Source organism: Aedes albopictus, chromosome 1 (assembly GCF_035046485.1).
Source record: "Aedes albopictus strain Foshan chromosome 1, AalbF5, whole genome shotgun sequence".
NCBI lineage: Eukaryota > Metazoa > Arthropoda > Insecta > Diptera > Culicidae > Aedes > Aedes albopictus.
In genome coordinates, this window is record NC_085136.1 from 27,160,643 (window position 1) to 27,187,732 (window position 27,090).

General features: G+C 46.0%; 1 protein-coding gene across 10 annotated transcripts in view; it reads left to right on the top strand.

Moving 5' to 3' along the window:
• The window catches only part of LOC109428417 (integrin alpha-PS2), a 242,324-nt gene that overhangs the window by 58,690 nt on the left and 156,544 nt on the right, over positions 1-27,090 (top strand). For all 10 annotated transcript variants that reach the window (XM_029855629.2, XM_019704152.3, XM_062844257.1 and 7 more), the window contains exon 3: positions 9,003-9,130. In XM_029855629.2, coding sequence (XP_029711489.2) covers positions 9,003-9,130 — 128 coding nt within the window. The remainder of the gene's footprint in view (positions 1-9,002; positions 9,131-27,090) is intronic.

Genomic DNA, 27,090 nt, shown 5'->3' on the forward strand with positions numbered 1-27,090 from the left:
TTGACTTGTGTCGTTTGACAGCTGATCGATAAGATCGATCATCAATCTAAGCGATCAGCTGTCAAACGTCATTTTGGTTGATTCCAATCAGAAAGTTAACATAGATGTCGTGCGTCCACTGGTTGAAAAATGCTGAATAGACCGTGTAAGAACATTGGCTGTAACATTACATTGGGTTTCATTGCATTAACATTACAAAAACCATAAATTTAGCATACGACATATGGTTGTTTACCTTATTTTATTCTCATACTTTTAAGTTTTACCACATAATATACTGTATCATTCTTCTTTATGCAATCACTACTGGCTAACATGGCTGATGCAAGAAAGTTCAGCTTCTGATCCTGGAATGAAACGATCCGACGTTTGTCCCAAGGGGTGTGGCACTTGTTTTGATAATCCGAATTTTTCCACTGTTATCCGTGGTTAACCGTGTCTAATCCAAGGGGCCAGACACGTATAATTCCTGGCTTAATATATTATAGTATACTAAAATATATTAGTGCATCGTAGCATACTCTGCGGCCGATTTTTTCGATAAACAATGTTTGTTTTTCGATTCATCTGTCACAGCCTTGATTTCAGCCAGTACGATTACTTTGATGGTAATACTATCATATACAATAATATACATTAATACATTAATATACTGTCAATATACTAGTATACTTCTAATACACTCATTATGCTAATACGTGTCTAGCCCCTTGGTCTAATCACTATTCATTTAGTAGCAGTTAACGCCGGATAGTAGCGAAAAAAATATGGATTTTTTGGTTAGTAAAAGAAGTGACATTCCCTTTAGTTTGTTTTGTATTCTTGTTTATTTTTTTGGAAGCCTGAGTTGACATCTCTATCGTCCATGATAGAATCGATGAAATCAATAATAAGCCTTGTAGAATAGCTGTCCAACAACCTGACCGTTTCCAGTAGTGACCAAACGATTTGACGTCTTTTCTGTGTCGTTTGACAAGTTGCTGATCGATGTCATCAATCAGATGTCAAACAACGGAAGCCGAGCCATTCCTTTCAAAATTGTAACGTCCATTAAACGTTACTTAATGGTGAACAGTTTTATAACCGTATTTTAGTTTATAACTATAGAATGAACGGTTAAATCATGGTTCGACTCCCCAACACCCTTAATTGCTCTTCCCGGGCAGTGACAGGACAGGACGGATATTTGTTTAGAAACACGACCAGCCGCACTGTGAGTTCGGTGCGGCGGACCACGGAACAAGGTTACCAGAGAGAAGAGAAACAAAACAAAAAATGGAAAACACATGTGCGCGCGCGCCCTTTTCCTTGGAAAGTCGTCGATGGGACACGGAACATTGACTACATTACCTCTAAAGAGTAGGTATGTACTAGATGTGATGTGTACCAACAACTATTTGACTACAAATGCAAGTCGTGTTGATGCATTTTTATGATGTTCGACGATTTCGGAGTACCAACCCGCCAAGGCCTACTGCGGACTGACTGGTTGCCGGAGAGGAAGAGACACTGGGAAAAAGTCATTTGTTGGCCTGGCCGGGCAGCATCGGATTTTTCCAAATAGTTATGTTTGTTTGTAAATAAACACACACCGGGGAAACACAGTTTGTTTACCAAACAATCACGCCGTAATGGAAGTTGTGAACTTATTGCGACGACTAAACGCCACATGCGTCATGTGCCGCTTGAACGGGTTTGATTTGGGATGGAAACATTCTCTCATGCGAAGGTCTTGTCAGTCGATGAAATGTCAAAGTTGCATCAAAACGTCATTCATTTTAATACAGTAGACGTTGGATAAGTGCAACATGTTTACGTTTCAGTTACCGAATGGAACTCGCTAACTGCAACGACTGACAGTCGTCAAACAGTTGTCAATTGCTGTTGGACGCAGCCAGAATGCACTCAAAAACATCGCAATGCAGCTGTGGTGCATCTGAAAAACATCGCAACTCTGTTGACGTTTCGTTTTTGACAGATAGCGGTGCGATAACTGCAAAATTGTTGCACTTAGCGGACTTGCAGTTAAAAAGCATTGCAGTTAAACCGTTTGCACCTAGCGAACGTCTACTGTATTCAAATGGCAGACATCGATTTGGGTTTACATTGTAGAGACAGCTGTCACAGCAAAAATATTCATTCCAAGATCGTTTTCGAAATTCCTAAGCGAAATCTATTTGGATTTGAGTTGGAATCCTCCTGCCTTTCAGGCGAAATCCTCTTGGATTTCAGAGGAAATCTTCTTGGATTTCAGATGAATTCATCCTGGATTTCCAGCGTAATCCTCCTGCATTTCAGACGAAATCCTCCCAGATTTCAGACAAAATCATTCCGGATTTAAGGCGAAATCCTTCCGATTTCCAGGATTTTAGGCGAAATTTTTAAAGATTTTAGGCGAAATCGTCCAGGGTTTCAGGTGAATTCCTCCTGCATTTCAGACGAAATCGTCCTGCATTTCAGGCGAAATCCTCCTGAGTTTCATGCCAAATCCTCCTGAATTTCAGACGAAATCCTCCTAGATTTCAGGCGAAATCCTCCTGGATTTCAGGTGAAATCCTCCCGGATTTAAGGCGAAATCTTTCCGGATTTCAGGCGAAATCCCGGATTTCAGGTGAAATCCTCCAGGATTTAAGGCGAAATCCTCCCGAATTTCAGGCGAAATCTTCCCGGATTTCAGGCGAAATCCTCCCGGATTTCAGGCGAAATCCTCCCGGATTTCAGGCGAAATCTTCCCGGATTTCAGGCGAAATACTCCCGGATTTCATGCGAAATCCTCCCGGATTTCAGGCGAAATCCTCCTGGATTTCAGGCGAAATCCTCCCGGATTTCAGGCGAAATCCTCCCGGATTTCAGGCGAAATCCTCCCGGATTTCAGGCGAAATCCTCCCGGATGTCAGACGAAATCTCCCCGGATGTCGGACGAAATCCTCCCAGATGTCAGACAAAATCCTCCCGGATTTCAGACGAAATCCTCCCGGATTTCAGACGAAATCCTTTCGGATTTCAGGCGAAATCCTTCCGGATTTCAGGCGAAATCCTACTGAATTTCCGGATTTTAGTCGAAATCCTTACGGATTTCAGACGAAATCCTTCCGGATTTCAGGCGAAACCCTCCCGGATTTCAGGCGAAATCCTCCCGGATTTCAGACGAAATCCTGCCGGATTTCAGACGAAATCCTCCCGGATTTCAGACGAAATCCTCCCTGATTTCAGGCGAAATCTTCCCAGATTTCAGGCGAAATCCTCCTAGATTTCAGACAAAATCATTCCGGATTTAAGGCGAAATCCTTCCGATTTCCAGGATTTTAGGCGAAATTTTTAAAGATTTTAGGCGAAATCGTCCAGGGTTTCAGGTGAAATCCTCCTGAGTTTCATGCCAAATCCTCCTGGATTTCAGACGAAATCCTCCTAGATTTCAGGCGAGATCCTCCTGGATTTCAGGTGAAATCCTCCCGGATTTAAGGCGAAATCTTTCCGGATTTCAGGCGAAATCCCGGATTTCAGGTGAAATCCTCCAGGATTTAAGGCGAAATCCTCCCGAATTTCAGGCGAAATCTTCCCGGATTTCAGGCGAAATCCTCCCGGATTTCAGGCGAAATCTTCCCGGATTTCAGGCGAAATCCTTCCGGATTTCAGGCGAAATCCTCCTGGATTTCAGGCGAAATCCTCCTGGATTTCAGGCGAAATCCTCCTGGATTTCAGGCGAAATCCTCCCGGATTTCAGGCGAAATCCTCCCGGATTTCAGGCGAAATCCTCCCGTATTTCAGACGAAATCCTCCCGGATGTCAGACGAAATCTCCCCGGATGTCGGACGAAATCCTCCCAGATGTCAGACAAAATCCTCCCGGATTTCAGACGAAATCCTCCCGGATTTCAGACGAAATCCTTTCGGATTTCAGGCGAAATCCTTCCGGATTTCAGGCGAAATCCTACTGAATTTTCGGATTTTAGTCGAAATCCTTACGGATTTCAGACGAAATCCTTCCGGATTTCAGGCGAAATCCTCCCTGATTTCAGGCGAAATCTTCCCAGATTTCAGGCGAAATCCTCCCTGATTTCAGGCGAAATCTTCCCAGATTTCAGGCGAAATCCTCCTAGATTTCAGGCGAAATTCTCCTGAATTTCAGACGAAATCCTACCGGATTTCAGGCGAATTTCTTCCTGATTTCAGGCGAAATCCTCCCGGATGTCAGACGAAATCTCCCCGGATTTCAGACGAAATCCTTCCGGATTTCAGACGAAATCCTTCCGGGTTTCAGACGAAATTCTTCCGGATTTCAGACGAAATTCTTCCGGATTTTAGACGAAATTCTTCCGGATTTCAGACGAAATCCTTCCGGATTTCAGTCGAAATCCTTCCGGATTTCAGGCGAAATCCTTCCGGATTTCAGGCGATATCCTTCCGGATTTCAGGCGAAATTCTTCCGGATTCCAGGCGAAATCCTCCTGGATTTCAGACAAACTCCTCCTGGATTTCTAGCGGAATCCTCCAGGATTTCAGGCGAAATCCTCCCGAATTTCAGGCGAAATCCTCCCGAATTTCAGGCGAAATCCTCCCGGATTTCAGGCGAAATATTTCCGGATTTCAGGCGAAATCCTTCCGGATTTCAGGCGAAATCCTTCCGGACTTCAGGCGAAATCCTTCCGGATTTCAGGCGAAATCCTTCCGGATTTCAGGCGAAATCCTTCCGGATTTCAGGCGAAATCCTTCCGGATTTCAGGCGAAATCCTTCCGGATTTCAGGCGAAATCCTTCCGGATTTCAGGCGAAATCCTTCCGGATTTCAGGCGAAATCCTTCCGGATTTCAGGCGAAATCCTTCCGGATTTCAGGCGAAATCCTTCCGGATTTCAGGCGAAATCCTTCCGGATTTCAGGCGAAATCCTTCCGGATTTCAGGCGAAATCCTCCCGGATTTCAGACGAAATCCTTCCGGATTTCAGACGAAATCCTTCCGGATTTCAGACGAAATCCTTCCGGATTTCAGACGAAATCCTTCCGGATTTCAGACGAAATCCTTCCGGATTTCAGACGAAATCCTTCCGGATTTCAGACGAAATCCTTCCGGATTTCAGACGAAATCCTTCCGGATTTCAGACGAAATCCTTCCGGATTTCAGACGAAATCCTTCCGGATTTCAGACGAAATCCTTCCGGATTTCAGACGAAATCCTTCCGGATTTCAGACGAAATCCTTCCGGATTTCAGACGAAATCCTTCCGGATTTCAGACGAAATCCTTCCGGATTTCAGACGAAATCCTTCCGGATTTCAGACGAAATCCTTCCGGATTTCAGACGAAATCCTTCCGGATTTCAGACGAAATCCTTCCGGATTTCAGGCGAAATCCTTCCGGATTTCAGGCGAAATCCTTCCGGATTTCAGGCGAAATCCTCCCGGATTTCAGACGAAATCCTTCCGGATTTCAGACGAAATCCTTCCGGATTTCAGACGAAATCCTTCCGGATTTCAGACGAAATCCTTCCGGATTTCAGACGAAATCCTTCCGGATTTCAGACGAAATCCTTCCGGATTTCAGACGAAATCCTTCCGGATTTCAGACGAAATCCTTCCGGATTTCAGACGAAATCCTTCCGGATTTCAGACGAAATCCTTCCGGATTTCAGACGAAATCCTTCCGGATTTCAGACGAAATCCTTCCGGATTTCAGACGAAATCCTTCCGGATTTCAGACGAAATCCTTCCGGATTTCAGACGAAATCCTTCCGGATTTCAGACGAAATCCTTCCGGATTTCAGACGAAATCCTTCCGGATTTCAGACGAAATCCTTCCGGATTTCAGACGAAATCCTTCCGGATTTCAGACGAAATCCTTCCGGATTTCAGACGAAATCCTTCCGGATTTCAGACGAAATCCTTCCGGATTTCAGACGAAATCCTTCCGGATTTCAGACGAAATCCTTCCGGATTTCAGACGAAATCCTTCCGGATTTCAGACGAAATCCTTCCGGATTTCAGACGAAATCCTTCCGGATTTCAGACGAAATCCTTCCGGATTTCAGACGAAATCCTTCCGGATTTCAGACGAAATCCTTCCGGATTTCAGACGAAATCCTTCCGGATTTCAGACGAAATCCTTCCGGATTTCAGACGAAATCCTTCCGGATTTCAGACGAAATCCTTCCGGATTTCAGACGAAATCCTTCCGGATTTCAGACGAAATCCTTCCGGATTTCAGACGAAATCCTTCCGGATTTCAGACGAAATCCTCCCGGATTTCAGACGAAATCCTCCCGGATTTCAGACGAAATCCTCCCGGATTTCAGGCGAAATCCTCCGGGATTTTAGACGAAATCCTTCTGGATTTCAGACGAAATCCTTCCGGATTTCAGACGAAGTCCTTCCGGATTTCAGACGAAATCCTTCCGGATTTCAGACGAAATCCTTCCGGATTTCAGACGAAATCCTTCCGGATTTCAGACGAAATCCTTCCGGATTTCAGACGAAATCCTTCCGGATTTCAGACGAAATCCTTCCGGATTTCAGACGAAATCCTTCCGGATTTCAGACGAAATCCTTCCGGATTTCAGACGAAATCCTTCCGGATTTCAGACGAAATCCTTCCGGATTTCAGACGAAATCCTTCCGGATTTCAGACGAAATCCTTCCGGATTTCAGACGAAATCCTTCCGGATTTCAGACGAAATCCTTCCGGATTTCAGACGAAATCCTTCCGGATTTCAGACGAAATCCTTCCGGATTTCAGACGAAATCCTTCTGGATTTCAGACAAAATCCTTTCGGATTTCAGGTGAAATCCTTTCGGATTTCAGGCGAAATCCTTTCGGATTTCAGACGAAATCCTTCCGGATTTCAGACGAAATCCTTCCGGATTTCAGACGAAATCCTTCCGGATTTCAGACGAAATCCTTCCGGATTTCAGACGAAATCCTTCCGGATTTCAGACGAAATCCTTCCGGATTTCAGACGAAATCCTTCCGGATTTCAGACGAAATCCTTCCGGATTTCAGACGAAATCCTTCTGGATTTCAGACAAAATCCTTTCGGATTTCAGGTGAAATCCTTTCGGATTTCAGGCGAAATCCTTTCGGATTTCAGGCGAAATCCTTTCGGATTTCAGGCGAAATCCTTTCGGATTTCAGGCGAAATCCTTTCGGATTTCAGGCGAAATCCTTCCGGATTTCAGGCGAAATCCTTCCGGATTTCAGGCGAAATCCTTCCGGATTTCAGGCGAAATCCTTCCGGATTTCAGGCGAAATCCTTTCGGATTTCAGAGGAAATCCTTCCGGATTTCAGAGGAAATCCTTCCGGATTTCAGAGGAAATCCTTCCGGATTTCAGAGGAAATCCTTCCGGATTTCAGGCGAAATCCTTCCGGATTTCAGGCGAAACCCTTCCGGATATCAGGCGAAATCCTTCTAGATTTCAGGCGAAATCCTTCCGGATTTCAGGCGAAATCCTTCCGGATTTCAGGCGAAATCCTTCCGGATTTCAGGCGAAATCCTTCCGGATTTCAGGCGAAATCTTTCAGGATTTCAGGCGAAATCCTTCCGGATTTCAGGCGAAATCCTTCCGGATTTCAGGCGAAATCTTTCCGGATTTCAGGCGAAATCTTTCCGGATTTCAGGCGAAAGCCTTCCGGATTTCAGGCGAAATCCTTCCGGATTTCAGGCGAAATCCTTCCGGATTTCAGGCGAAATCCTTCCGGATTTCAGACGAAATCCTCCCGGATTTCAGACGAAATCCTCCCGGATTTCAGACGAAATCCTCCCGGATTTCAGACGAAATCCTCCCGGATTTCAGGCGAAATCCTCCGGGATTTTAGGCGAAATCCTCCAGGATTTTAGACGAAATCCTCCCGGATTTCAGACGAAATCCTCCCGGATTTCAGACGAAATCCTCCCGGATTTCAGACGAAATCCTTCCGGATTTCAGGCGAAATCCTTCCGGAATTCAGGCGAAATCCTTCCGGATTTCAGGCGAAATCCTCCCGGATTTCAGGCGAAATCCTCCTGGATCCTGGAAAAGCCGTCCGTTTTACAGAACTTTTCAGCTTCTTGAACAGGTCTGACTCACCATCGATGGTGACATCTCGACGTCATCTGCATTTGTCACTGTGCCAAACCGTCGTCGCGAGAGGCATGCCCCGTCCGTGATTTACGTGAATTTTCTGACTTTATATACATATGTACGATGGACGATGATGGTCACGACGCACGCCGCCCATTCGTTGCCAATTTCTATTTCCATACGCGCAGCCGGCTTCGTTGTCGCTGTACGCGCACAGACGTTGATGAATCACTATCTACTGTCATTTCAATATTTACATTCTGGTTTTATTTAGGTGTACAGCGAGCGTGTGTCCACCAAGGTGTCTACACCTTCGAAGGTTACACCGAAAAGTTGATCTAGTTTGCGGGAAGTTTCAAATCTGGGTTAGAAGTGATTTTCTGTCGAGTGGTATGGCATCACTTCTCCGTTTGACAGATGATTGATGCTGTTATCATGGTTGCCAAAAACTTTCGTCAACCGGTAGTTATTTGGACCACAGCATACTATGATGAACGGACAAAATTCATTGAAGCATACTGTATCGATGATTTTTTTTCAACTTTTCGCCCGCTTGCAACACATTTCCCGTCGTAATATTGCACGCTAACTAGCAGCGACGATGGTACCCGTTGCGGAAACGTGCGATGGTGCTTGTGCGGGATTATTTTTAGTCCTATATTTGTTTTGAAAACAAAACAAATGATCGTGCGCAACGCGGCAATGTTGTCTGCTGACGCCGTTTATGATACACGCACAGTTGTGGATGGCAGTGCGTGAAAACAGGGCGGCGTCTTCTTCGGTGTATTCTCGAAAGAAAACGAAATCGATTTTCCGCTCTGTTTCACTCGCAAAGTGATTCCCAGGGCCGCGTCGTCACCCCCTTGGTTACGTCAATTGTTTACATTAGTCAGTAGCGACTGTCATCTTCCTACGCCTACTAAGATCGCATTTTTTTCTGATTCTTTTCTTCCAGGGTCATAATCGGCGCACCCACGGCCGATACTTCGGCCTACCAGGAGGGCGTCGTCAACGGAGGCGCTGTCTACCGGTGTGACATCTCCGATGACAACCGCTGCAATCTGATTCCGTTTGATTCCAAAGGTAAAAGCGTCCGATTGTTGTTTTCTTTAACCCGGCGTGTTGCGACTAATACTAACTAACTAACTGCTGCCCGAACAATAATTATCGTGCGTTCATTGAGAGGAGGTAAATTCTGACGTAACGACGACAAGTTATTGACACCTTGCGCGGACAGGGTTTCGGTTCGGTTTTAACGATCTGGGACCCCTTCCGCTCGTAGGCGGCCATGAACGGAAGATGCGATGCGAGTGCCAATTTTATTGCTTCATTGTGCGCGGGTGATGACAAAACTGTAAAGTCGTCGTCATGCCAACAACAGCAACAAACGCATGCTTTTTCTTAACTGTCATCGATCGCCAAAAGGAAGAAGGCTGCGCGGCTGTAGGGATTTGGCAGTAAGAAAATTTGTCATCGCTTAATTGAACAGCAGATATGGAATCGCGTTTACTGGCCGAGTATTCGGGGTGACGACACGTACGATTGAAATTAAAACTGACAAGACGGATGAAAGATAAACAATCCACGATGACGGCGAAACAGAGTGTCATTCCCCTTCGTAGGTAGATGGTCGCGCCAGGTCGCGCCGTGTCGCCGCGATTGACTGATTGGCAAATTTACTTACTGAAGTCAGTGTGAGGTCATTGTCGATGTCTGATCTGTATCGTTTAATAGCAGCGACGATGAGTTCGGTAATTGTTGTAAACAAGTTCTCGGTAAAAACGATGCACATGGTTTTATGGTGTCACCCTGAATCGAAATTGTGAGCGATCGACGCTGTTCGGTGACTAATGGCGCTACATCTGTCAGTGTCAGGACGATTAGTGATTTTGGCAAATCATAATTCAGTAGAAACTGATGAGTAAAGGTTTTGAAGGCTCACACGTGGCCTTCGCCTACCTGCTGCTGATCGATGACCCGTGAACCGTTTCGAGGTAAGATGACAGATGGCACTACCAGTGATGTCATTTTCAATACTTCAATAGCTTGCAAATTCGGTGTCTGGTAGGAATTGTATTTGACAGTTGATCGATCGTAATCGGCTGCGCTTGACAGTTCACTGTTCAGCTCATTCATTTGGTCTTTTGCAAAAAGCGTTTTTGAATGTGATATAAACATGAGGTCGTCTAGAAATTTCACACTGTTGATCTTGTGCGGTGGTGCAGCAAATCAAGGTAAACAAATGATCATGTTCAGTTCAGTCTGATAATCGAAATCAGCGGTCATAAATTTACAACCACCGTCCGTTACGATGCCATCAGGTTTCCTAAAAGGTTGTCATTTACTCGCCACACTGCCTTTTGCTCTATTTCTCCTGAACGTTGTGCGGATCGTTTTCCTTTGGCGATATGAAGTGGTTCGTTCGGATGCGGGTTCCGCTGGACGTGGCCGGCGCATTCAAAACAAAACCATGCGTATTGCCACTCATAATCGCAAGACTAATTACTCGCAATTTGCATGCTGGTAGGTTTCGTTCGATAAACGCTGGCAATCAGTAGGCTATGCGTCTAGAGCTGGGATGCTGCCGGAGAATGTCAGTTTCAAAACAAAGTAGGCTGGCGGGGAACGCAATGTCTTTGATGCTGTTGTCCTTCGCATTTCGAGAAATAGAGCTTTGTTTTGTCCGTTGTCGAGAAGTAACTGCAGATTTAGTTTTGTAGTGCCATTGGAACTTCCTACAACCAAGATTACTATAAATCAACAAATTCATAAAAAAAAGCAACAATAAATTCAGGAGTACCTGTTGAAACTAGTTCACCAAGGCCATGCAGGCCAAAAATAATAGAAAACTAGAAGATCAGAAGACTAGAAGACCAGAAGAGTAGAAGACTAGAAGACTAGAATACTAGAAGACAAGAAGACAAGAAGACAAGAAAACTAGAAGATTGGAAGAATTGAAGACTAGAAAACTAGACGACTAGATGACAAGAAGACAAAAAGACTACAATACCAGAAGTCTAGGAGACTAGAGGACTAGAAGAGCAGAAGGCTGGAAGACTAGAAGACGAGATGATCTGAAGACTAGGAGACTAGAAGACTACAAGATTAGAGGACTATTATACTTGAAGAATACCAAACTAGAATAGTAGAAGACTAGCAGACCAGAAGACTAGGAGACTAGAATACTAGAAGACTAGAAAACTCAAAGACCAGAAACTAGATGATAAGACAACTAGAAGACTAGAAGACTGGAACACTAGGAAACTGAAAGACTAGAAGACTAGAAGACTAAAAGACTAGAATACTAGAAGACTAGGACACTAGAAGATTAGAAAACTAGAATATTAGAAGACTAGAAGACTAGGAGACTAGAAGACTAGAAAACTAGAACACTAGAAGACTAGAAAACTAGAATATTAGAAGACTAGAAGACTAGAAGACTATTAAACTAGAAGATTAGAAGATTAGAATACTAAAAGACTAGAAGACTAGAAGACTAGAAGACTTGAAGACTAGAAGACTAGAAGACTAGAAGACTTGAAGACTAGAAGACTAGAAGACTAGAATACCAAAAGACTAGAAGACAAGAAGACTAGAAGACTAAAAGACTAGAAGACTAGAAGACTAGAAGACTTGAAGACTAGAAGACCAGAATACTAAAAGACTAGAAGACTAGAAGACTAGACGACTAGAAGACTAGAAGACTAGAAGACTTGAAGACTTGAAGACTTGAAGACTTGAATTCAATCCAAGTCCAATCCTAATTCAATCCAAATCCAATCCAAATCCAATCCGATTCCAATCCAAATCCAATCCAAATCCAATCCAAATCCAATCCAAATCCAATCCAAATCCAATCCAAATCCAATCCAAATCCAATCCAAATCCAATCCAAATCCAATCCAAATCCAATCCAAATCCAATCCAAATCCAATCCAAATCCAATCCAAATCCAATCCAAATCCAATCCAAATCCAATCCAAATCCAATCCAAATCCAATCCAAATCCAATCCAAATCCAATCCAAATCCAATCCAAATCCAATCCAAATCCAATCCAAATCCAATCCAAATCCAATCCAAATCCAATCCAAATCCAATCCAAATCCAATCCAAATCCAATCCAAATCCAATCCAAATCCAATCCAAATCCAATCCAAATCCAATCCATAGCCAGTCTAAAGCCAATCCAAAGCCAACTCATATCCAATCCAAAGCCAATCCAAAATCAATCAAAAGCCGATCCAAAGCCAATCCATAGCCAATCCAAATCCAATCCAAAGCCAATCCAAATCCAATCCAAATCCAATCCAAATCCAATCCAAATCCAATCCAAATCCAATCCAAATCCAATCCAAATCCAATCCAAATCCAATCCAAATCCAATCCAAATCCAATCCAAATCCAATCCAAATCCAATCCAAATCCAATCCAAATCCAATCCAAATCCAATCCAAATCCAATCCAAAGCCAATCCAAAGCTGATCCAAAGCCAATCCAAAGACGGTCCAAATCCAATCCAAAGCTAAACCAAAGTCAATCGTAGGCCAATCAAAATCCTATCCAAATCCAATCCAAATCTAAACCAAAGCCAATTCAAAGCAGATTCAAAGTCAAACCAAAGCCAATTCAAAGTCAATCCAAAGCACGATCCAAAGCTAATCCAAAGCTGATCCAAAGCCAATCCATAGCCAATCCAAAGCCAATTCAAAGTCAATCTGATGCCAATCCAAAACCAATCCGAAGCCATTCCAATGTCAATCCAAAGCCAATCCAAAACCAATCCGAAGCTAATCCTGAGCTTATTCAAAGTCAATCCAAAGCCAATCTAAAGCCAAGCCAAAGTCAATCCAAAGCTTGATCCAAAGCCAATCCAAAGCCAATCCAACGCAATCCAAAACCAATCCAAAACCAATCCAAAACTAGTTCAATGTCAATCCACAGCCAATCCAAAGCCAATCGAAAGCCATTCCGAAGCCAATGCAAAGTCAATTCGAAGCCATTCCAAAGCCAATCCAAAGCCAATCCACTGCCAATCCGAAACCATTCCAAAGCCAATCCAAAGCCAATCCAAGGCCAATCCAAATCCTCTTGCTCAAGGTAGCTTCGTATCAAGTAATTGAACACAGCTATTGTGACGAAATCTTGGTCCAATCTGATGGCTGCGTCGCCCTAAAAGTCCCAAACTCAACCACGTCGCTTCTCACGAAGCCGTTTTGAGGTCAAAATCTTCGACTGAAGTTTTGTCACGTCAAGCGTCGTCCATCAACAACGTGCGCGCAGATCTATGCCCATATGTCGTGTCCTTTGTTTACATCCCAACAAGAGTCGTGCCGCGACTCTTCGCGGGCGAACAAGTGCCGATTCTCACATTTCAATCAAAACCGTGCGCAGCGACCACCACCGGCGCCATGACACTTGACGACAGCGAGCGGCGCTACAGGCAAAAGGGCGCATGAATATGGCACCGATAGCCGCGCGCGCGTCCTTTTGAAGATTTGCGCAATACCATATGCGAATGCGATGTGATGCGCCTACTGCGACGCCGAGACGTCGTCGTCGCCAAATCCTTAAATGGCACTAGAAGTGAGTAAGCATAGAGCGCGGGGTCGCGTTGCGTGTAGCACGCGCACATGTGCTTCTTCTAATCAACAAAAATGATCAAGCTGCGTCGTGACTCAGCCGTTATGTACGTATGTGCGCGCGCGCGCGACTTTTGCTTACACGAAACATAATTCGGTAGTGCTGCGGCTCTGCTACTCGGCAAATCGAAAAAGGGAAAACCATTTTTTATATCACCACCAGTAGCTTCATGGGGAAGTTTAGTTGTTTGATTATTAACGAACGATGGAGCGATTTCCGTTCTGGGTGGGCGGTCCAAGTGGCGGCACGACGATGAATTCGGAACAATGAATCAGAATTTATGATTTTAGGTACAATATTTTTACGGCATGCTGCGGCACGGGCCCGGAACAGCGACGTGACGTTCCTCGGAGGTGCGACATATGGCCCCGCATAAACAATAAACAATGAACATTACAGCGATGCGATGCTCGCGTGTTTCTCTGGTGGGGAACACACACGTGCCATTTCGTCAGAATCGGATCGCAGTAGGCTTTGCGTGTGCGGTTCCGCTGCTGACAGCGACAACTGTCATTCTCGATGGAAGCGTTGCCAGTTTGTCCGATTGTTCGACGCTATAACCTTATATTGTCGTGTCGCATCGTAAAAATTCCACTTCTTTTGCTCCTCGCATCTGCATTCGATCACCAATTGGTAATTGAACTGGCACGACATAATATCATCTTAATTTTCAACAGGCACTTCTGGAAGCGGCTATTTTTACGCGTTTCCCTCGCGTCCGGAGCATGTGAAGTGCGCTCGCTACTGCAGCGGGACAGCGTGCTGCACACACAATGCACGCCCAATTCGAACAAGCGAAGCGCTGCGCTGGCCCATAATAGGGGTGACGTGAAGAGAGGGCTATCGGAACAAATTTATGATATCGGCTTTTATTTGCTGTTTATTGGATGGTTGTTCTTTCTTCGGTGTAGGCTCAGCTCCATGATGACAACAAGAAGATGGTTGTTGAAGAAGCGATGTGGCAATGATGATGCGTGCGGCAGCGAATCGTCATCGAAGTAATCGGGAAAGTTAGTGTGTTCTTCTCGGCGCGATGCTACCGGACTTTGTTCAACGCAGCCTACTGCCTGACGACACAACTATCAACGAGCGATGCAGCAATAATGGCTGCTGGAGAATAGATTAAGGCCGCGGGTTGCTGCGATCGGTAATGGAGTTAATCGCTTCATTCGCAGTTGATCGTGTTTTGGTTGTTACGGTTTTCTTTCGAGAAACAGTGGGTCAATTTCTTCAAAATGATTCATTAAGACGCGTTTAGAAGCTATCAAATTAGAAACAGAGCCGGATCCAGGGCCATTTCGGATTGTTTCAGGACGTTCCATGTTTCCGACGGAGTTTCAAAAATATTCTTCTCAAACTGATCTGCATCCTTGGTAATAACCTATTGAATATGTAATATGTCTGCTAGATTTTGTTATAAAGTAGAGTACTTTGCGCCAATTCGTACCGGAAGACTGGAACATTATCAAGTTTCAAGGTGTATCAATGCTTTTTCGGGGTTTTTGCGAAGGATTCCGAAGGCACTTCCATATAATTCAGGGAAGATTTAGGGAGCCTTCAAGAAAGTTCCAGGAGGATTTTCAGAGCAGTTTCAAGACGTTTCAAGTCGTTCCAGGGGTTAATTTTAAGGGGTGATTTCAGGGGGCTTTCAAGGGAGTTTCAAAGGGGTTTCAGAGGAGTTGCAAGGCATTTCAAAGCGTTTCTGGTGGTTTAAGGGGACTTCAGGGGTCTTTGGCAGTGGTTTGAAGGTTGAAGGATGCTCTCAAGGAGGTTCCTGGGATGTTTCAAAGAGGTTGAAAGGAATTTCAAGGTGTCTCCAGGCGTTTGAAGACGTTTCAGTGGATTATCAGAGGAGTTTCACTGCGTTTCAGGGGTTGTTAGCCCATTTTAGATATTATTATTCTTTAATAACAGCTTACAGGTTTCAGAAAGCTTTCATGGAAGTTTCAAAGAGAACGTGCCTGTAATCGCCCGGGAAACCCCTCGGATTTTCCCTTAAACTTCCTGACTCCCACTAGAACGCTATTAAAGACCACTGAGACCTCCAGCAATGCTCATGAAACCCTATTGGAACGCTCCTGAAACCCTCTGAAACCTCCATAAATCCCCATAAACAACCCTGATTCCCCCCCCCCCTCCCCGAAACACCCTGAAACCCTCTAAAACGCCCCTTAAAACTCCTGTTATGGCCCTGGACCCCACTGAAACTTCAGTGAACGCGCCTGAAACCGCTGGAACGCCTTTGAAACCCACTGAAACACAATCGCTCTGAAGCCCCTTGGAACGCCTCTGGCATCCCTTAAAACAACCTAAAACGCCTGGAACGTCCGTGACAGAAGGTCGGCTCCAGAGGCACGTTCTCCTCCATCAACACCACCTCACATCCGATATAACGTTTCTGAACACCCCTGAAACCTCGTGTAACGGCCTGGAAGCCACTTGGAACGCCCAAGAAATCCTCTGGAACGCCTCTGAACCTCCTTGGAATCCCCTGGAATGCCTCAAAAACCCATTAATAGTCGCTGTAACGCTGCTGAAACCCTAAGAGCTCCTGAAAACTCCTAAAGCTTCCTGTATTCAACAAAAATGTTAGTCAAGAGTATGTTTCACGGTGATTTGGATGCTTTCAAGCAGCTATTAGGGATGTTTCACCAAGAACGCCCTTGTAACCTCTTGAAAAGCACTAGAACTATCTGAAACCGCTCTGAATTCCTCTGGAACATCCCTAATATCCCATTGCACTGCACCCCTGGAGAATGCCCCTGAAACGCCCTGGCCCTGCCCTTACCCTTCGAACCGTTTAAAAATCCCTAGAACGCCTCAAGAAACCCCTTCAAAAGCCATTAAATCCCACTGAAATCCCCTGGAACTCCCATGAAACTCTCTGGAACGCCCCCGAAACCCCTTGAAACACCATGGAACACTGCTTGCAACCCCTAAAACACCATAGAACGCCTTCGAAAAGCTCTGTCATGGCACTAGAAACCCTTAAAATTTCACTGAAACACAATGGAAAGCCCCCCGGAAGAACCTCCTGGAAGGCTCCTGAAATTCCTGACCCCCCCCTGACACCCCCTCAAACTGGAATACGAAACCATCTGGAATACCCCTAAAACTATCTACAACGCCCTAGAAACCCCTTGTAACGCCCCTGAAATGCTCTTGAACACCTCTAAAACTTTTTGGACCCCTCTGAAACGCTCCAAAGAATTCCTGACACTCGCTGTAACATCTCTGACACCCTAAGAGCGCTCCTAAATCCCCTGTGGAATGCCCCTGAAACCCGCTGAAACTCCTTGGAACATTGAAACCACCTGGACCACCCACGATACCCCCTTTATGGCACAAATTGCCCGAATGGAGGAGAACGTGCCTCTAGAGCCGACCTACTGATACGATACCCCCTGGAACGCTCCTGCAAGCTCTTGGAAAACGTCTAGAACGCTTCTACAATACCTTGAAACACTGCTGGAACGCTCCTGGATACCCTCTGAAACCTCTTGAAATACTCTGGAATGCCCCTACCACCTCCTGAAACTCGGTGAGATCACCTGGCGCGCTACTGAAACCCCCTGAAACACCCCTGGAACGCTCCTGCACTACATCTTTCATCCCATCTTATCCTCGCCTTGATACGGCGTATCATCGAAGGGATTCTGTCCGAATCCAAATCTTTTCTTGCGATTTGGTCGGAATCTAGGGGCAAGACACTGTTAAACTCGGAGCAACTGTGAGCAATTCTGAGTAACACTCTCTGTTCTAATCCATTCAGAAACATCTCCTGAAACTCTCTGGAACGCTCCTGAAACCTTTTGAAACACCATGGAACGCCCCTGCAATTCGCTGAAACACTCCTGACTCCCGCAAAGCTCTGTCATGGTACTAGGACCCCTTAAAACACTATGGAATGCCCATGAACCCCCTAGAACACCCTTTAGACCCACTGAAACACACTGGAAAGCCCCTTGGATTAAATCTCTTGGAACGCTCCCGAAAATTCTTTGAAACAGTCTGAAACGCCCCCTTTTTTAAGTTTTTATTTTTGTGTATTTTAAATGTAATTTTAATCTATGCTAAGAAACGCCCCTGTCACACCCCTCAAATAAACTGGACAGCGAATGGAAAACATCTGGAATACCCCTAAAACTATCAGAACATCCCTGAATCCTCTTGGACCCTTTTGGAACGCTCCAGAGACTTCCTGAAACTCGCTGTAACATCTCTGACACCCTAAAAGCGCTCCGGAAACTCCTTAAAGCTTCCTGGTACCCCTGTAGAATGCCCCTGAAATTCCTTGGAATGTTGAAACCACCTGGACCACCCACGATACCCCCTGGAGCGCTCCTGAAAGCTCTTGGAAAACGTCCTGAAACTCGTTGAGATTCCCTGAAGCGCTACTGAAACCCTATGCAACACCCCTGGAACGCTCCTGAACTATACCTTTAAACCCATCTTATCCTCGCCTTGATACGGCGTATCATAGAAGAGATTCTGTCCGAATCCCAAGAAAAGATTTGGTCGGAATCTAGGGGTAAGACACTGTGAAACTCGGAGCAACTGTGAGCAATTTTGAGTAACCCTCTCTGTTCGAACCCATTCAGAAACGTCTCCTGAAACTCTCTGGAACGCTCCTGAAACCCCTTGAAACACCATCGAACGCCCCTGCAATTCGCTGAAACACTCCTGACTCCCGCAAAGCTCTTTCATGGTACTAGGACCCCTTAAAACACCATGGAATGCCCATGACCCCCCTAGAACACCCTTTAGACCCACTGAAATACACGGGAAAGTCCCCTGGATTGAATCACTTGGAACGCTCCCGAAAATCCTTTGAAACAGTCTGAAACGCCCCCTTTTTTAAGTTTTTATTTTTGTGTATTTTAAATGTAATTTTAATCTATGCTAAGAATCGCCCCTGACACGCCCCTCAAATCAACTGGACAGCGAATGGAAAACATCTGGAATATCCCTAAAACTATCAGAACACCCCTGAATCCTCTTAGACCCTTTTGGAACGCTCCAGAGACTTCCTGAAACTCGCTGTAACATCTCTGACACCCTAAAAGCGCTCCGGAAACTCCTTAGAGCTTCCTGGAACCCCTGTAGAATGCCCCTGAAATTCCTTGGAATGTTGAAACCACCTGGACCACCCACGATACCCCCTGGAGCGCTCCTGAAAGCTCTTGGAAAACGTCCTGAAACTCGTTGAGATTCCCTGAAGCGCTACTGAAACCCCATGGAACACCCCTGGAACGCTCCTGAACTATACCTTTAAACCCATCTTACCCTCGCCTTGATACGGCGTACCATAGAAGGGATTCTGCCCGAATCCAAAGAAAAGATTTGGTCGGAATCTAGGGGCAAGACACTGTGGAACTCGGAGCAACTGTGAGCAATTCTGAGTAACTCTCTCTGTTCGAATCCATTCATAAACGTCTCCTGAAACTCTCTGGAACGCTCCTGAAACCCCTTGAAACACCATGGAACGCCCCTGCAATTCGCTGAAACACTCCTGACTCCCGCAAAGCTCTGTCATGGCACTAGGACCCCTAAAACACCATGGAATGCCCATGACCCCCCTAGAACACCCTTTAGACCCACTGAAACACACGGGAAAGTCCCCTGGATTGAATCTCTTGGAAAGCTCCCGAAAATCCTTTGAAACAGTCTGAAACGACCCCCTTTTTTAGTTTTTATTTTTGTGTATTTTAATCTATGCTAAGAAACGCCCCTGACACGCCCCTCAAATCAACTGGACAGCGAATGGAAAACATCTGGAATACCCCTAAAACTATCAGAACACCCCTGAATCCTCTTGGACCCCTTTGGAACGCTCCAGAGACTTCCTGAAACTCGCTGTAACATCTCTGACACCCTAAAAGCGCTCCGGATACTCCTTAGAGCTCCCCGGAACCCCTGTAGAATGCCCCTGAAAGCCCCTGAAATTCCTTGGAATGTTGAGGACCACCTAGACCACCCACGATACCCCCTGGAACGCTTTTGCAAGCTCTCGGAAAACATCTAAAACGCTCCTTCAACACCTTGAAACACTGCTGGAACGCCCCTGGATTCCCTTTGAAACCTCTTGAAATTCTCTGGAATATCCCCAACACCTCCTGAAACTCGTTGAGATTCCCTGGAGAAGAAAAGATTTGGTCGGAATCTAGGGGCAAGACACTGTGAAACTCGGAGCAGCTGTGAGCAATTCTGAGGAACGTCTCTGAAACGCGAAAAATCGGGCAATACTGCTCGATTTTCCTCTGGCATCAGACAACACTTTGGGAAAATGAGTGTAGTCCAGAGAGATCCAGAGGAATGGTGAGCAACATTTCAAAAACAGATTTACTCTCGTTATATCTGTCTTGCCCCTACACACTCAATTTTTTCGCTGAATCTCGGCAATTTGGCTTGCTTTTTTACCACGTTTTTTACCGAGTTTGGCACCGCCGAGCTAGGATAAGGATGCGTCACGTAGTCAGCCGATTTGAGACCATTTTGCTGTCAAACGGAGACCAGTCGCTGATTGGTCGAAAATTATATCCGTTTGCTGCGATCAGATCGCTTTGTTGTTGGTTTGGCCGTGTTGCTAGTTTGCAGGTTTAGCATATGATACCAATATTCAAAATCATTGTATTTTTCTATTCAAGTGTAATCGACTCAAATATGCCAGCATTCAAATGTAAACCAACCTAAAGTGACTCGCATGTCTGAACATTGATAGAATTCATTGATTTGGTACAAAATCAATTGATTTTTTGATATATTTCACTATAAATCAAAGAACTTTTCATTTGAAAGCAATTTTACTTGCAAGTTATGCTATTCCAATTGTAAATAGTGATTTACGGCGCGAACTATGCATCCAAATTTCAATAGTTAAAATTAATTTGTGTGAAAGATTTGGATTAAAGTAAAGTGGCAGCACTGGATTTTCATCTTCGACAAAATCAAACGGAAAAATAACAAGGCAGGCGAATTTCTGTTGTCACATCCTATCCTAGCCGCCGAGCACTCAGCAAACTCATTTTTCAACGAGATCTCAGCAATCGTGTTGATTGTTCGCTGAGGTTCTGGAAATGTTTTGCCGAGATTCAGCTAACAGCAAACGTCATTTTTTACCGAGATTCATTATAAATATTTGCTGAGACACGGCGGTGCCGGCATTTGCCGAGCTCATCTTAGTGTGTAGGTCGGAATCTCCAGATGAGATTCCATCTGAATCTTTGAAAAGGATTCCGTCTGAATTTTCGTAACGGATGCAGACTGAATCCCCCGATCTTCGAGAAGATCGATAAGAATTCGGATCTGCCCGAAACCATCCAAAGGCTGTCCAATTACCGAAAGGGACCCGGGAGAGATAGCCACTGCTGCTATCAAAAAATCTGAATCTGTATCTGTAGTATCGGAGGACAGACAAAAAAACATGTGTGTTTATGCGAATTGAAACCAAAACAAGAGACCATATATTTGGCGCAGTATCATAACGTCCGAGGCCATAAAGTCCCAGGACTTTATGGCGCATTTTTTCGGGGCATAACGTCCGAACTTGCAGATACGCCACGAAGTCCAAGGAAAGAAGGCACATAGGATATAATGACGCATCTAAACTTTTGGACGCTACTTCGCAAAAAAACGAGACTTAATGTCCCGGACTGTATGGCCTCGGACGTTGTGATCCGGCCCCCATATATTTCATGGTTACTGCGATGTATGATTCTACAAATATCTTGAATATATCATATGCGTATAGTAATAACCGATCGTACAGTATCTGTAAAAAATCTGGTATTGCTTTTTTCATTGAAAATTTTCTTTGCCTCGCTCAGTTGTATGACGTTTTCTTCCAGCGAAAGCTTACGCGATACATCAAATCGCTATATTTCACACTAACACAGCAAAAAATCTGTCAACAATAACAAAATACACATGCATTTTCAGCGAAATGCTCTATTTGCATGACAACAATCCACTCTCACAGCTAACAGATGACCGCCGTCAAATATCAGGATTGCCAACTGTCCGGCGACTGCTGTCAAATCTCTTTGTCGCCGAATCTGGCGCTGGGTCTTCGGCGCGGAAACCCAAAGGTGGGAATAAAATTTTGGGGTTTGCGCGCAATATCTGATTTATCAGGTTCTGCAAGTATCCCCGATCTTCTGTCATAAGGCCGTTCGCAATGCTGTATTATTTTGTATGGCAAGTTTTAAAAATTTTAAAACTCGCCATACAAAGTAAAACAGCATTGCGAACGGTCTAAGCTTTGAGTAAAGATTTGAAACAGGGTTGCCAAAATGAAGGAAAGTTCATCATTCCAAAAACTTCAGCAAACCTGCCACAGCAGCCCTTGATTGAAGTTCGCACGGCAGGTCTGTTCAAAACTTGCAAATGCCGGAGCATGTGCCGGAGGCACACCGCTTTAGTGACAGCACTCTGTTTTCTTCTTACCGAAAACTAATGTACCTCCACAGCAACCCAGCAACGCTGCGTGGAACTCACCGGTCTCCCCGGTGCCTCACACATCCTGCATACTAATGCGAAAACACGCTCCAATCCAAACGCGGCACACCGATCGCGATCGTGTCCATTTTACGGCCCGAAATCCAAACAAAACGCATAAAACCGCTTGTAAATGGGCAGCAGAGCAGGCGTGTAGCGCGGGTCACCACCACCGCGCCCGAATCAAATTGTCATCAAAGCAACTCGCAAACGTCATGCGACGGTTATTGCCAGGGCAACCCGATGGCGGCAAGGGTTGCTACGCTGCGATCGCTCCTCCGGTTCCTCGTCCGTCACTAAGGTGGTGGTCAGTGCTCTGCGCTGCGCTTGTTATTATAATTATTATTATGGTTGGTCGTGTCGGTATTGCTTTTGCTACTGAACTGACTGACTGTCGGCGACGCTACCGAAACGGGCAATCGATCAAGATCGCCGAGGAGCTCGGGGGTCATTTTTGTTTTGTGTAAACATTCTCATCGGCGGTCCGTGCAAACGCCGCTGCAGCGGCGGTGTAGTGCAACATTAAATGATAACGTTGCCCTAATGACGCGGCCTCTTATTAATTGCGGTATTGCAATGCGGCGTTTTAAAAATGTTCACAGTCAATTACCGTTGTAATCACGTGGATTATGCAGCATTCGAATCGCGTCTGGCAACACTGCTTCATACCATCCATGACGACGATCGCAACTAACCAGCAATCCCCGCAGCTGTCCATTAATTGTATTCATAAAACAAACAACGATAAATTAGTGACAAATTGGTCCATTATTATTTCGCCAGCATAAAGTAGTGTGGCGAAGACGCCGCCGACACCACCGTTTATCTGATTTATGCGATCGTAGCAAGCTAAGGTCCCGTGGGGTCTCCATAGAGCTGTTGCGATCACAGTAGTTGGTGTTGCCCGATCCCTGCGCATCGTTGTAGTGTGCCCTTCGCGCTCGTGGGCAAGTGTTTCCATGGACACCGACGCCGCCGACCATCGCTCGATCGTTTCGACCTCCGCTCCAAGCTCTCGCTGTTCACCGTTTGGCCATAAAGAGGATTAAATTTCTCTATTTAGCAGATATTTACCGGCCGCGGCCAGTCATGGCTTACTACGGTGTGGACATTGCAGCCGGCCTACCACGATCACGGTGTCCGGTGAGAGGGAAAAAAAGTGTCCAAGATAGCGAAAATTGATAGTCCGAAGCGCAAAGCGCAACGTGCTGATGCACAAACGCGGCGTCGGCGGTCATTTGTTAGGTCGTTAAAAAGGGTTCGACAGTTTCGGCATTTGACGATGGTGGCAGCACTAGTAAGTAGCGTTCGTTACGGTGTTTATTCATTCCGATTTCAGAACCGAATCGAGTGTTGCTGCAACCGTTCGAAGTCGGAAGGAAGGCGGACACAGACAGACATTCGGAAGACGGTGGTGGCTTATCAAGATGCTGGCAGGCCTATTCATTTTCCTAGGATTTCGTTGGAAAGTGTCGGCTTTCTAACCTAGAAGGGAGCGCACGTCGTCGTTGCCGTCTTTGCCCGTTAACCCGACTGCATTCCAAGCTGTAAAACGTGATGATCGATAGCTTCGTTTGAGTTTGTGTCATTTTATATTTAATTTGTATGGAGGAAGTCGGATTTTGTAAGCCGGATTTCGGAGAGATAGCGTTGAGTAAGTTTGGCAGCACTGGAAATAATCGATAGAAGTGATTCGTCTGTTCGAATCCTGAATGAGATTCTGTTCGAATCCTGAACGGGATTCCGTTCGAATCCGAATCCTGAAGAAGATTCTGTTTGAATCTCAAATAGGATTCTGTTCGATTCTGAAATCAACTCAAGGAACAATGACCCGGGAAACGATCTTGTTTTGGCCTTTAAAGTGATCATTCAATGAGAATTCTTCATCGTAATCTGTCCAACTGCTTGTTTACATCTTCTCAATTGAAAGTCGAGACGCTAAACCCCGTAAATTGACAGCTCTCATTATGTAATTCCTTGTTCTGGAACCACCGCTGCTGGAAGGGGTGGCAACAACGAAGCGCCCCCATGTTAATTAACCACGCGTCTTCCCGTTTGACGTTGATCCCGGACATTGTAAGCTCGTACCCCGTTCTCACGGCTTCTGGAATTAATCAAATTGAAACGTCAAACAGCGTCGAGGCTCGCGTTGCGATCATCTCGCGGAAGAAATTCCACCAGGGTGCGAGGACGCCATTTTTGAGAATCCAACATCTTGTATGTAAACATTTGTGTATCCACAAAGCATTCCATTGTGGATACACGATAGATGTTGGCTCCTGTCAGATGCATTAGGCGGGATTAGGGTTGCCATATACGTGAGAAATTCCTTCATGATCGTTGCTGCAGCAACGACGATCTGATCGTATCAGCGCTCGCAGCCAGCGCTTCGGAATGATTCGGTGGACTCAAATTGCCCTACATAAAGGAGTACTTACTCACATTACGAGGCGTCTGTGATCTCCGGCTCTCCAGCGATCACCATCATCAACGCCGCCACCGAGGGATTATCCGCGCGCGCGCGTCTGAAGGCAAAGTGATCCGAATGCAAAATGCGGTGAGTATCTATAGACGTGACGGCAAAAGTGTCGTACGTGAGTGCGATCTTACCGTGATTGTGGGGCACTTTTTTAAACTATAGCAGCATAGTCATTTAACGATCATCTTGCCTCATGCTGCCGCAAGCTGGGAAAAAAGGAGAAAACGGATCGAAGCAGGCCGTTCGCTGCCTAACGAGGAGAACCACGGTTCCACTGCACCGTTGCGACGGACAAGTCAAAGTAGGCGGCGTGCGTGCGAGGCGGTCTCTCGTTGCCCGTGCTACACATTTTTACACTTGTAAGTATGTAACACAAAATGCAACTCACGAGGACCGCATTTAATGGAACTTGGCGTGGAATGGAGCAGATTGCGATAAATTTATCAATTTGCATATCGTTCGAATCGTTGTAATGTGCGGAAAAGACGTCGGTGATGGTGGAGAGCTGAGCAGATTGGTACGTGAGAAGTGTGCCACCTGATTGCTTCTTGGAAAAGGATAGACTAATTTATGTTGCAAAATGAGAAGTTGAAAAGATACGGACAATTTGTTTATTCCATATTCGGGATTCGAACAGAATCCAGCTTCGGGATTCAAATAGAATCCCGCTTCGGGATTCAAACAGAATCTCGCTTCGGGATTCGAACAGAATCCCGCTTCGGGATTCGAACAGAATCCTGCTTCGGGGTTCGAACAGAATCCCGCTTCGGGATTCGAACAGAATCCCGCTTCGGGATTCGAATAGAATCCCGCTTCGGGATTCGAATAGAATCCCGCTTCGGGATTCGAATAGAATCCCGCTTCGGGATTCGAACAGAATCCCGCTTCGGGATTCGAACAGAATCCCGCTTCGGGATTCGAGCAGAATCCCGCTTCGGGATTCGAACAGAATCCCGCTTCGGGATTCGAACAGAATCCCGCTTCGGGATTCGAACAGAATCCCGCTTCGGGATTCGAACAGAATCCCGCTTCGGGATTCGAACAGAATCCCGCTTCGGGATTCGAACAGAATCCCGCTTCGGGATTCGAACAGAATCCCGCTTTGGGATTCGAACAGAATCCCGCTTCGGGATTCGAACAGAATCCCGCTTCGGGATTCGAACAGAATCCCGCTTCGGGATTCGAACAGAATCCCGCTTCGGGATTCGAACAGAATCCCGCTTTGGGATTCGAACAGAATCCCGCTTCGGGATTCGAACAGAATCCCGCTTCGGGATTCGAACAGAATCCCGCTTCGGGATTCGAACAGAATCCCGCTTCGGGATTCGAACAGAATCCCGCTTCGGGATTCGAACAGAATCCCGCTTCGGGATTCGAACAGAATCCCGCTTCGGGATTCGAACAGAATCCCGCTTCGGGATTCGAACAGAATCCCGCTTCGGGATTCGAACAGAATCCCGCTTCGGGATTCGAACAGAATCCCGCTTCGGGATTCGAACAGAATCCCGCTGCGGGATTCGAACAGAATCCCGCTGCGGGATTCGAACAGAATCCCGCTGCGGGATTCGAACAGAATCCCGCTGCGGGATTCGAACAGAATCCCGCTGCGGGATTCGAACAGAATCCCGCTGCGGGATTCGAACAGAATCCCGCTGCGGGATTCGAACAGAATCCCGCTGCGGGATTCGAACAGAATCCCGCTGCGGGATTCGAACAGAATCCCGCTGCGGGATTCGAACAGAATCCCGCTGCGGGATTCGAACAGAATCCCGCTTCGGGATTCGAACAGAATCCCGCTTCGGGATTCGAACAGAATCCCGCTTCGGGATTCGAACAGAATCCCGCTTCGGGATTCGAACAGAATCCCGCTTCGGGATTCGAACAGAATCCCGCTTCGGGATTCGAACAGAATCCCGCTTCGGGATTCGAACAGAATCCCGCTTCGGGATTCGAACAGAATCCCGCTTCGGGATTCGAACAGAATCCCGCTTCGGGATTCGAACAGAATCCCGCTTCGGGATTCGAACAGAATCCCGCTTCGGGATTCGAACAGAATCCCGCTTCGGGATTCGAACAGAATCCCGCTTCGGGATTCGAACAGAATCCCGCTTCGGGATTCGAACAGAATCCCGCTTCGGGATTCGAACAGAATCCCGCTTCGGGATTCGAACAGAATCCCGCTTCGGGATTCGAACAGAATCCCGCTTCGGGATTCGAACAGAATCCCGCTTCGGGATTCGAACAGAATCCCGCTTCGGGATTCGAACAGAATCCCGCTTCGGGATTCGAACAGAATCCCGCTTCGGGATTCGAACAGAATCCCGCTTCGGGATTCGAACAGAATCCCGCTTCGGGATTCGAACAGAATCCCGCTTCGGGATTCGAACAGAATCCCGCTTCGGGATTCGAACAGAATCCCGCTTCGG